Below are 13200 nucleotides of genomic sequence, written 5' to 3' on the forward strand. Positions count from 1 at the left end.
ACAAGGTTTCTGCCCGACAGTGATGATATTTTAGTGATTATGTTGCGAGGAAAACGTTGAGATAATAGCCATTATGGTTAGAACTGACTGAAAATAACTTTGTACTTTGTTTAAAATGATACTAAATATTTTTTGTGTCCAAATAAATTCCAAATATTATCAAATGATCTTGCGGCACCCCTGGACTGCCGTCGCGGCACCCCAGGGTGCCCCGTCACCCACTTTGAAAACCCCTGCTCTAGAAATGTGTAATTTTTGGGGGTGAACCACACCTTTAACCCCTACAGTACAGTATACATGTAAACAGTACTTAATTGACTGGAGTCTTGCAGGTCTCTATACTAGGTCCGCTCCTTTTTTCAAAATCTCTCTGCAGAAAATAGCAGGTTGTGAGCTTGTAGATCTATTATTTTCACCAAATGTTCTCCCCAGAATGCGGACGCTAGGGTTCAAGTCTCTACCTTTTAGTCACTGCATCGTTCAATATGAAACACACAACAGTTTGGAGGATAGCACATAGAAGAGGACAGAAATTACCTGTTTTAGTTTGTTATGATTGCAAAAGAAGCTGTCTGGCAGCCATTTCCCCCTCTTGTCATGTACTGAATAATGCCTTTGGCGTGTCCATACCTTTTAGAAGTGTTTGTTGATTTGGCTCAACTGTCTGCATCAAGATAATCAAAGCTGGCAGGAAGAGCTATTTGCGGTCCATTCAAAACAATTTCCCGTCTCCCACAATGAAACCAGCCGAGGAAATGCAGTGGAAAAAAAAGGGATGACAATTTAATGAACACTTTCTTCTGGCTATCACACTAAACTGATGCTCTTTGGTCATCTAAGGTGAAACGAATTTCAAATGAAGGATAGCAAGGCGCATGGCTTGCAGATAGAGCAGCCATTTATTTAAAGAAAGTGCCCTTATTGTTGACAACCTTGGTATCCTCCTTTTGACACTAGACATCGATATGGACTCGTGTTTCATCCACCTTTTCATACCAGGGAACTGCCGAGCTCTATTCAGTATGCGGCTCATTCATTTTACGTTTGATTATTTGGGGATAGCCAGTTCTCCACAAAGCAACATAACAGTGATTCATTTTCTTTGTTTCCCAGTGAACAGAGTGGTTTCAGTCCCATGTTGTTAACAAAGGCGTTGGATTGAGTTTAGTGGCTGTTGATCCCTCTTGACTCTGCTGTGGAAATAGAAGCTTTCAATTAACATTGGCAACAGGCTTTGATTAAGAAAAAGGAGACCATGCGTGAAAATCAAGCCTTTTACGTGAACCTGGAGGGAGTTGGGAGTGAACAGGGAAGGTCGACAGCTTTGTCGTAGTAGCAGCTAAGACTAGTTAGTGGTCAGAGGTGTGTGTGTGTGTGTGTGTGTGTGTGTGTGTGTGTGTGTGTGTGTGTGTGTGTGTGTGTGTGTGTGCGTGTGCGTGTGCGCGTGTGTGTGTGTGTGCGCGCGCGCGTGTGTGTGCGCATTATAAGTTTTATGCATTTGCTGGGATTAGCTACACAGTTTATACAAAGGACCATTCGTGACACATACTGTGTGTGTGTGTGTGTGTGTGTGTGTGTGTGTGTGTGTGTGTGTGTGTGTGTGTGTGCGCGTGTGTGCGTGTGTGTCAGACAGTGGTCTCTATCTTCTCTATAATCTCCACCAGAGACCTAGACGGAGCTAACAGAGAGAACTCCTCGCCCTCCCACAGAGAACCCCGACTTGACTCCACGTCACTGTTCGTCTCCTCCTCCTCGTCTCCGTCCTCGTCCTCCTCGCCATCATCGTCCTCGTCCTCGTCATAGGATTCCGTATAAGTCCCGCCCACCGCGTTTATGCCAGAGTCCTCCGAGCTGGAAGGGGAGGAGCAGGGCTGTGACTTCTGTCCAATCGGATGCGGCTCCGACGTCGGCTTGGTCATCTCGTTGTAGTCCTCCCGAGGGCTTCGGTTGGACGCTCGGGGCTGCGGGCGTCGTACTTGGGACTGGCGCTTCGGGGTCGGCGGAAGTCCGGAGCTCGGCGAGGAGTCGCCGCGCGCCGCGTTCGCCGGGGGCGGGGCTTGAGCCTTGGGGGGCGGGGTCAGGGGCAGCCTCTGAACGTAGCACATCTTGCCGTTGATCCTCTTGACCACGTAGTCGTCCATGAAGAGCTCGGCGATAACGCAGAACCGGGCCTGGCTGGCCGGCGCCACCAGGGCCGGGGCGCTGCGCAGGAAGCGCTCGGCCAGCGACACGGAGAGGCTGAAGGAGGAGGAGGCGGCGTGCTCGGACGCGCCGGAGGGAACCGGCGTGCTGGGAAGCTGGCACACGTTGGTCATTGGCTGGTACACGTATTTACCTGCAGGGAGATGACAGTTAGAATGAATGCATGTTATGTAGGACAGTGGTTCTCAACCTGTGGGTCAGGACCCCCAGGGGGGTCCCCAGATGATTAACTTAATGTGCAACATTGTTTTCTCTCTCAACAGTACACAAACCAACATTAAGTTTAAGTTTATAGGGGGTATCTGCACATTTCTAAAGTGACAATTTAAGGACTTTTTAATACCTCTAAAATGACAAATTAAACATTGGCCAAATTGTCAAATATTAAACGCAGAAATTTTGAAAATAGCCGATCTACATGATCACAACGCCTCGCAACGCCAGGCGTTGTGAGCATGTAGATCTGCCAATTTCACAATAGAACCGACAAAAATGTAATTCCTCGACTCTTAGTTCTCTTCAAGATTATTTTGAGGGTCACGGCCTGAAAAGGTTGAGAACCACTGATGTAGGAGAGTATTTGTAAGATGTATTCATTACATAAAGGACCGTACCGGTCAGTGGTCTGGCTTTGTTTTGGTTCTGGTTTGGTTCATTGACTATAGCTCACTGTATACCTATGACTGCAGAGTGCAGACCATTTCCCAAAGCATAGAGTGGTTTGGGACTGAGCTTGAGATACTGTAGGTAATCTAACACACTATATTTCATGGAATTCGTTTGTCATAGACTGTACTGTTGGGGTGTGTGTGTGAGAGAGAGATTGTCCTGAATTACAGCTCTATGGGAAACAAATCATATACTTAAGACAGAGAGAGAGATGGCAGAGGAAGGTGCTGAGGATTAAAGGGAGCGAGAGATGAGGAAAGGAAGAAGAAAATGCACTTTCTTGCGGGCAGGGATGAGAAGAGGAGCCTGCTCTGACGTGATTATACCAGTTGAAAGCGGGATATCGAGAGAGAGAAGGGTAGAAGGATGGAATGATATAACTAAGAGGTTCAGGATAGACTTTCAATTACCACTCTCTCTCTCTCATTGGTCCTTGGTGTGTGTGTGTGTGTGTGTGTGTGTGGGGGGGGGGGGGGGGGGGGGGTTCCCAAAAGCATCATAATCATTTTAACCCCTTTATCCATTTATATGTTGGCTAGCAGATGTACAAGCTCAGCTTTGTGCTGCGCTGAGAACTTGTACATCTGTCATTTCTTTTATTAAAAGAATATATATAGGAAATAATTGCGACCGTAGGTCGCACTTACTATCAAAACCTGCACAAACTGTCAGTCTGTCTGTCTGTCTGTCCGTCTGTCTGTCACACCTCACACGTCACACTATTGCCCTGCTCATATCTCCGCAACCGTTGCCCCAATCCATGCCAAATTTTGCACACACGCTCCTTGGCTGCCAAACTACAACCTCCAAGGACCCCCGGAGCTCCAGGGACCCCCAGGTCCCTGGGGGACCCCCAGATGTAAAAAATGACCAAATGTGCAAAAATGACCACCCCAACGGGGCTGCTCACGGGGAATTCCCGGGGACCACCGACTCCTGGTGCTCCACAACGGATGCAAAAGTGGTGGCGCCCCCAGTGGAGGACCCCCTCCACTGCAGCTCACATAAAATGCCGTAACTCGGGCTAGGAGGGTCCGGGAGAGCCGGGGCCGGTACCTATTCGTCCACCAAGGCAACGCGGACACCCCACCCCTCATTTCTCACATGGCCCTCTTCTAGCGCCACCATGAGGCCGATTTTTAACTCATCCAGTGCCAAAACCGAAAAAGTTCGGTTTTTAAAAACGTATTAAGAAATGCCAAAACCGAATAAATTCGGTTTTTGGGAAAAAAAAAATAAATAAAATAATTTTTTTTTGAAAAGTTTTTAAAAAAAGATTTTTTTTTGGACCCCATCAAATCTAGTGAACATGATTTCAATCGCGATTTTGCATGTTCCACCCCCATCTAACATACAGGGCAGCCATGTTTGTTTACATAACATGTAAAACATAATGGCGATTATCTCAAGAATGCCTGAACGGATTTCCAATCGGATTTTTTTGTTTGAAAGCTGTGAACAAACTGCACAAATCCACTCCAATGCAATCCAGGATTGCATTGGATTTTTTAGAGCTCATTCTTCTCTGTTTTTTTCCCATGCATGAGGTGTGCAAGGTTTAATCATGGCTAAGTTGACGAAAATAAGGCTTCTAAAATGCTTGGTAGCCAATAGCTAACTTCAAGCTAACTTCATCCTCTTCCTGTACATGCACAAAGGAAAGTGTTCAGGCAAGTCATGGCTGCAGGGCTTCTGCATATACCAGCATATCTCTATGGGATTTTCTATGGCACCTGGGGCACCCTCTAGTGGTGAACGGGTGGCACTAAAAGAGTTAAAACACATTTTTGGACACTGCTCCTACAGTTTTTGCCCTAAAATCACGCAAATCGCTACACAGTATGTCTACACTCATCCCATCACCATGAATCTGTCCCTTATAGCGCCACCTTCAGGCCGATTTGTAAAAACACATTTTTGGACACTGCTCCTACAGATTTTGCCCTAAAATCACGAAAATCACTACACAGCATGTCTACACTCATGTCATCAACATGGATCAGGAAGATTTTGGAAAAACAAATTTTTGCCCTATTTAAGCGACCTACGGTCGCTTATCTCCCGATTAGGGAGTCTTACTGGTAATAACCACTGTATTATCCTGTACATATTAACCAGTAAGACGCCTAAAGTGCAGGACAGAATTCTCACAGGACGGAATTCATAAGTGTGATTTGTGTTGCGGTTGGTCGTTTAAGTTGGACAAAATGTGGACAAAATATTTTCCCAAATATGGATATGACTGTCGTCTGACATCATAGATGTCTTTATTGTCTTATGTTATAGACCGAGAGATTCACACAATATGTCCATATATGGGCATTCCAAGCTATGGGCTTAACACATAGGATGCCATCATAGGGTTAATGGAACTTACCGGAGCGCGTGCGCTATGCGTGCGGGCCTCGGCGAGTGTGACGGCCCACGTAGGATTGTTAATGTTCCGACGATAATATCCATCTGATGCGTTTGTACGGCCGTGAGTAGTAAACAACCTCCGCCATTTTCCATTCACTTACAATGGAGCCTCACTGAAGGGGATCTTTGCAGGGCTGTGCGCGCGTCATGCAAACGTGCAGCGTGCGTGTTGCGTCACCGCCGCTAAGCGTTATGGGTAATGTAGTGTTTTTGCTAATCTGGCGATAAAATAGCAATATTGATTATTATTATTTATTGATAGAAACGCCAGGAGTGCCAACTTTGATTTAAAGACGTTTCCAGACGTCTTTTGGCTCACCAGGGCATCCTTAATATTGATGACATCAGGGATCTCCATATATGGGCATACAAGGGATAAGGGCAGAATGTGATGTCACAATGTGATGTCACAACAATGTGATGTCATAGGTCAGCTATAGACATTGAGGTTGACGTTACTGACAAGTTGTGACGGTTTTCATAGTTAACAGCGACCTATGGTCGCAACAAGAATACACAAAGGACCACACAGTAAAGTGCTTCTCCTGTCAGATATACTGTACATTGTAGCCTCCTTGTTTGTACGACAAACAACTCTTTCACAAAAGGAGGTATTTTAGAGGATCTTCTGCTACATGGTGCTAACTACAGTAGTACCTTCTTTTTTTTTCTTCTTTTTTTGCACTACCGCCAATGTCCCAAGCCATCTGAGGCAGTAACAGAAGGTGACAGTCAGACAATCATCACTAGTGTTGTTGCGTCATGACGGACTCCCCTATACTGCATGGAAGCCCCCGAATACTGTTAGTAAACTTTTGTAAATGGAAAATGTGCAAATGCATGGCCTCTTTCTCACCTAAAATGATATCCATGTCTGTTTTTGTTGGGCTGTACACACACACACACACACACACACACACACACACACACACACACACACACACACACACACACACACACACACACACACACACACATATATATATATATATACAGTATAGGGATATATACTGTATATACAGTATACAGGGATCATTTCCACACATTTCACCACTGTTTTTAAATCTGTGTAACAGATTTCTACATTTCGTTGTTGTTCTGGCACGACATACAGGGCACCTATTTGCCTATTGGCTGTCGCGGCCCCCCAGACAATGGGGGAAGGGGGGAAAAGAACTGCATTAGAGCCAATCGCAGGCGAGTTCGCTCCTCCAGACTATGGGTTACAAACGGCAACGGGAGTAGAGATGGGATTTATGGCTCTTTGAAGTGAGCCGGATCTCTGGAATCCGTTCCTTTCAAAGAGCCGTTCAAAAGACTGGCTCATTCTAGTTACTATAGTTACTTACTTTGTAGATTTTGATTATAATTACAACAAATAACTTATACAACCCTGTATACATTTATTTCTGACATATATATAGGTACATACCTGCCATTTGAAAATACAAGCTTGTAGATCTGCTATTTTCAAATGATTTTTCTACATTTTATTAATTGGGAAAACCTGTGAAACAGGACATTCTGCATAATGAGTACTTTCTACTATATTTTGATACCCATACTTTTGTACATTTACTCAAGTACATTAACATTCATAAATAAGGATAACGTGCCCACATAACCCCTCTTCTTTTTGTTGCGGTCCATTTTATGTTGTATTTTCCAAAAAAAGCCTCTTTATTTTATTTTTTATTTTATTTCATGTTTTTTTATTGTGTTATGTAGGTGGTGGGTGTTTGTGGTGGTGGTGTTTAAAAAAGATGTAAAAAATAAATAAAAAGAAAAGAAAATTATTGACTATGGACATAAAATGTGAATTATGAATTGAAATCATTGCAATAAAAAGTATATATATGGGGCTTTTAAGCCGTGACATCATTTTGTAGGCAGAGGAGAATCTGCCCCCAGAGCATTTTCTGTCCCTCGCTATTTCAAAAAACAACGACTAAAAAATAACGACTAAAGTATCATTCTAACACTTTCCTTTCAACAACAAAGAGAAGAAAAATGTGTAAATAGTAAAAATAGTAAAAAGATTCACGGAAACTGGGGCCAGAAATTCTCCTCTGCCTACAAAATGATGTCATACTTAACAGCCCCTATATATATATATATATATATATATATATATATATATATATATAAAAGTACGTTAACAATCCAAACTTCTACTGTGGCAGAGTATTTCCACATTGATTGCAGTATTGATATTTGTACTTATGTAAAGGAATTGCCTACTTTTCCCCACAACTGTTCATTTAGAAAGGAACGGCTCCTTACTGCGAACCGGATCCCATCGTTCATTTCAAAGAGCCGTTCAAAAGACTCGATTCGTTCTCGAACGTCCCATCTCTAAACGGGAGCCAGAGAGGAAAGACTCTGCAGCTGTGTAGATCGGCTATCATTCTTTGTGTTATGCAACCAAATGTTTATTATACAGAGAGAATCATACACGTGTTGGACAATAAAAACATTGACAGCCAGGGGGAAAAAAATCCATGAAGGACACGGAATGCAATCGTTCACTCGCCGTTGGAAAATTGACTTATATTAGACTATTCAACAGACGATAGAACTAACAGTGTGTGTTTTGAATCCATTTTGTGCGACCGCACATGGTCACAGAATTCAATGGGTGCCTGAGTTTTAGCGTAGCACCGGGCCGCTCTCTGACCATAGTGGCACAGCGTGTCAGGTGATACACCAAAAAGGGTTCCCCCACAGAACGTGTTCCCCCACAGGCGCAGAGACGTGACGTCTTTACACTGCAGCTGCTACGGTGGTGAGAAAAGTATACTCAAATGTTTTACTTAAGTAAAAGTATCTATACTGCAAGTAAAAGTCCGGAATTCAAAATGTACTTGAGTAAAAGTATAGGCTACACTTAGGACTAAAAGTAAAAGTACTCATTATGCACAATTATTCTGTATCACATGTTACCAAATAATATCCTTTGAAAATGGCCATGGCTGAAGTGGTTATGTAGGCTATACTTTTCAAAGTAACTAGTAAAGTTTTCAAATAATTGTAGTGGAATAAGTACAATATTTGCCTCTGAGATGTAGTGGAGTAGAAGTAAAAGTAATGAAAAATGGAAATACTCCAGTAAAGTCAAAGTACCTTAAATTGTACTTATAAGTACAGTACTTGAGAAAATTACCTTTTTATTACCCCAAGAAAAGAAAAAAAAAATACCATTATTGCACCAAAGTAATCAACAAGCTAAAACTATACTATCAAAAATGTCCAAGCATTAGCCTAATTGTAAAATAATATAAGATAGAGGCAAACATTTTATAAATAGCCGATCTAAAAGCTCACAATGCAAAAAATAAATAAAATGGGGACCCAAATTATACCAAGGCTATTTGAAAATAGCCGATCTACAAGCTCACAACGCATTGCGGTGCGACGTGTTGTGAGCTTGTAGATCTGCTATTTTCAAACATTTTGTACTTTTACTTTTGGTACTTTAAGTACATTTGGATACCAATACTTTTGTACTTTTACTCAAGTACATTTGTAATTCTGGACTTTTACTTGTAACAGAGTGATTCTACATTGCAGAATTGATACTTTTACTTAATTATAAAAATGTAGGTACTTTTTCCACCACTGTGTAAACGTTTGTGTTCTCATGCCAATAAAGCTTCTTTGAATTGAAGATTGAATTGAAGATTGCTCCCCATGTGGCGGAGTACACAATAATGGTAAATAAAGTAGCTTACTCTAAAATAATCCATCCATCCATCCATCCATCTTCAACCGCTTATCCAGCATCGGGTCACTGGGGTAACAGTTCCAACTGAGATTTCTAGAGTTCCTTAATAATAATAATTAAAATAAACAATACTAATGATTATAATTGCGACCGTCAGGTCGCAGTTACTATGAAAACCTCCACCGCCTGTCTGTCCGTCAGTCTGTCTGTCACGTCACATCACACTTTTTTGCCCCTATCCATGTGAAATTTTCCACACACAATCCTTGTCTGCCAATCCACAACCTCCACCCTTCCAGGGACCCCCGCAGCTCCAGGGACCCCCGCCAAATTTTTTAAAACACATTTTTGAATACTGCTCCTGCAGTTTTTGCCCTAAAATCACACAAATCGCTACACAGTATGTCTACACTTATCTCATCGACATGGATCTGTCCCATATAGCGCCACCATCAGGTCGATTTTTTAACACATTTTTGGACCTAAACTTTTTTTTTCTAATTTTTTTTTTCAAACTTTTTTTTTTTTTTTCAAAAAAATTTTTTTTTCAAACTTTTTTAACACTAAAACGAGCACACAGATTTTATATTGACTGTGTCAATTCTTGTTTTCTCTCCTAGAGCATACAGTATGTATACTCTATACCTTACAAAACATAACTTTTTGTGACAGTGAACTGCTAGCATGGCAGTTCAAGCTCATTATTTCCATCTGTTCATTGTGTTTACACTTGTGAAGGGAAATGTCTGTGCGATTCTTTGATGGTCCCTATAGAATATTAATTAACACACACACACACACACACACACACACACACACACACATCCTGCCATTCTGTAGTCAGAAGAAAGGATGAGGAAAATGAGAATGTGAGAGAAGGATGTGAAAGGGAGGGAGCGGCAGACAGACAGGAAAGAGTGAGGGAGGACGGGAGAGAAGATGAGGAATAGGTGAGGAAGGGAAGTGTGAGGAAGAGGGAGGAACGGTAATGAGGAGTGAAGGAGAGAGAGAGAGGGATAATGAGCAGAGGAGAGAGAGCCAGAGAGAGAAGGCTTGATAGATAAAAACACATTTGATAATTGGGAGCTATACGCTGTAGACAGGCGAGAGAGAAAAGCAGAGAACCATTGACAAATGTAGCCTATATGTGCGTGCGTGCACACATACACACCCGAACGATTTTCTGGGTCCAATACAATATTGGGGAGTAAAGTATTGGCCAATATTGATACATTCTTCCTATTGCCGCATCCCACTTCCAAGCCCCCTTTACATCGACTTCAACTCATACTGTAGGTAGTCGCATAGGTAGTCGTCGCATAGGTATAGGGTTGGACACGGTAACCGCCGTACCGCGGTAAACCGAGGTCTACCGCGGTGTCAGTGTGCTTACCGCGGTAAAAAAACACAAAAAAAGTCTATTTTTTATTGGAAAACCAGCGAGTTTTAAAACAGGGGAGAAGCGAGGACCGCATGCGCTCCATGCCGCTCTGCTCTGGGCCGTGTACCACAGTTTGGAAGCCACATACGTCACTCTCAGAGACACAGACAGTCAGACCTACACAGGGCAGCCTGCGTAGAGGAGTACAGAGCAGCGTAAACTTTCTCTGTAATCCACACGACACAAGGATGTTAATACATACCTTGTGTTGTGGCATATCTTTTTTTATTCATACGGATTACTGGCGGAGCGCGGGCCGCGTGGACTAAAACCGAAAATGAAACTATTTTACTTTTTCCACCGTGTCGCACGTTGTGCCCCGTCTGTCGGCGCGTCGGAGATTTTATAACCTTTTCTGTCAAGTCTTGTAACTAAAACCTGTATATAGCAGCACTCAATCACTGCGATTTGAGAGTTGAGACGTGACGTGAGTTTACAGAATCACTGTACACGATCTGACTACCCGTCCTCTTCTGGTTTGTTCACACAGCTGTTTGTGTCTGAAAAGCTAAGTAGCTAGCCTACGTTACTATGGTAACCCGACGCGGATGCGATGTGTTGTGAGCTTGTAGATCTGCTCCTTTCAAAGCCATACCCGCTGTGCTGTACGGAGAATAACTCGGGCAGTCAGGCTGTGGAGAGGCGACTTTTGGGAGGATGATTGCAATATTTTGGCTTATCGCCGAACCTTAATTAATAGATACGGGGGTGCGGTAATTACCGCAGTACCGGCGGTAAATGGGAAGACGGTAATCGCGGTAACAAAATGTCGATACCGCCCCAGGCCTACATAGGTAGTCGGTAGTCGTCAGGACGTAAGGAATACCGCCCATAACCCTATGCCGTCCGCTCATTCGCAAAGCACGAGAGAGAGGAGGCAACAGGGGAGGGGGGGGCGGGCAAGCGAGAGAGAGAGTGAAATTTGACACCACTGTGTTTGCATGTGCGCTGCTGCTGCTGCCTCCACAGTGACTGCAGAGAAATAGCAGAGGCATAACAGTCACTTCTCTCCAGTGCGTCCGGCGGTCAAATGTGTCCGACCGTAAACGTGCGCTGCGGCACAATAGTTCCGCCACAATAGTTCCCCCCCAAAACATTTTTTTTTTTTTTTTTTTTTTACTTTCTTTTTTTTTTTCAAAAAACATTTTTTTTTTTTTTTTGAAAAAAAAAGTTTTTTAGTAAAGAAGCGGGCGTGGACTCTAGATGTGAGCGGCCGAAGGCCGCGAACCTCTAGTATTGATACACTAGGACAGGGTTCCCCAATTAGTTTTCCCCAAGGGCCGAATTATGTCTAGGGTACCAAGCCGAGGGCCACAACATTGCAGGGGGCGACGGTGGCGTTCCCACTACTCCAGCGACACTACTCGTTGTCGGGTGAAAATCTTGTATGTCCAAAACCGTTCGTTTTGAATTTATCATTTTAAAAATGATTTAAACGTGTGCTTGTAGATCTGCTGTTTTCACAACTTTTGTGCGACGGCCTTGTACGATTTGCGAAAGAACGTACACATTTGGATATACGAGATTTCCACCCGACAACGACGATATACTAGTGTTGTTGCTGCTCTTATACCACCATTATTACTGGGGTTGGTGTGGGCCAGACAGTAGCCCCCCGTGGGCCGCAAATGGCGCGCAGGCCACCTATTGGGGAACTCTGCACTAGGACCTTGCCCGGAGGGTGGGTACTGTAGAGGAATTGAATGTAGGAGTCTCAGAAGTACTGTAATGTTGGTGAACCCAGACGTGTCAGTGATATCAGTCATCTCCAAATGTGGGCATTGTTTCAGCAGGCAGAGTACTACAGACAGACGGCTGACAGACAGACATTCCGTAAATTAAAGGTATATTCAGTGATTGTATTTCATTCAAATAAAAATATAATTGGTACATTTTCCATTCATTCTCCTCACTAGAATGTGTGCTGACCATATAAGGACTTCCACCATGGCCCGTGTTACGAGCATAGCTAGATGATTCGGGTTTCAGAGGTGGCCAGCCAGTCCTCGACCAATCAGGGTAGAGTATGGCCGTAGTTATGTTATGATGTTTATTTATGATAGCCAAAATAAAAGTTTTGAGAACCACAGTCGCTCTGAATTAAGAACATCTGCTAAATGCCTAGATTGTAAACTACTGAACTCATAAAATGCCACAGTCTCGAAGTAAATCAGTATCATACATATCCTGAAGCTGGAGACGTAGGCCTAGCGATATTCAGTGATTGGGTCTAATGATCAAAACGAGAACATTATAATGGTGTAAAAAATCTATAAAAAAAACCCTGCCACTTTCATTATCACTGAATACACTTTTAATAGTTAGATATAGTCTCTCTCTCAAAAGCCTCTTAATTAAGAATACTTTAGCACTCTTTTCTAGATATAACATGCATACTTTTTTTGGCGATTTCTGTTCATGAAGTAGGCTAAATCACAAGTCTCTGTTGAAACAGCTGTTTGGAGGGTGGTTTTTAGGGAGGATGTTGAACTTAATGAGTTTAAATTGCCTCCCACAGGGTTGGGGTTGTATGCTTTGTGGAGGAGTCAGGTAGGCTGTAGTGTTTTTCAGGGGTGTCGGACTGGCAGCTCTGTGAAGGGGTCTAATCTGGCCCGAGGGGTAAATTAAAAAGAAAGAAGTTATACATTACTTTACTTTGAGGGGAAAGAAAAAACAATTTCTGAATTAACAAAATAATATTTTTAACCCATAAAAAAGGAAAGCATCTGTCATTTTACATAATTTT

At 43.0% G+C, this 13200-nt stretch overlaps 1 protein-coding gene across 1 annotated transcript in view; it reads right to left on the minus strand.

The window, feature by feature from the left end:
• Window positions 1-1625: 1625 nt before the first annotated feature.
• LOC308297306 (UPF0524 protein C3orf70 homolog A-like) overlaps window positions 1626-13200 on the minus strand; it is a gene marked incomplete at both ends in the record, with an annotated part of 31124 nt that continues 19549 nt past the window's right edge. Inside the window, one exon of the mRNA XM_080740719.1 lies at window positions 1626-2335. Coding sequence (XP_080596845.1) covers window positions 1626-2335 — 710 coding nt within the window. The remainder of the gene's footprint in view (window positions 2336-13200) is intronic.

Source organism: Nannobrachium achirus (genome assembly GCF_963921795.1).
Source record: "Nannobrachium achirus genome assembly, chromosome: 13".
In the NCBI taxonomy this organism is placed as follows: domain Eukaryota; kingdom Metazoa; phylum Chordata; class Actinopteri; order Myctophiformes; family Myctophidae; genus Nannobrachium; species Nannobrachium achirus.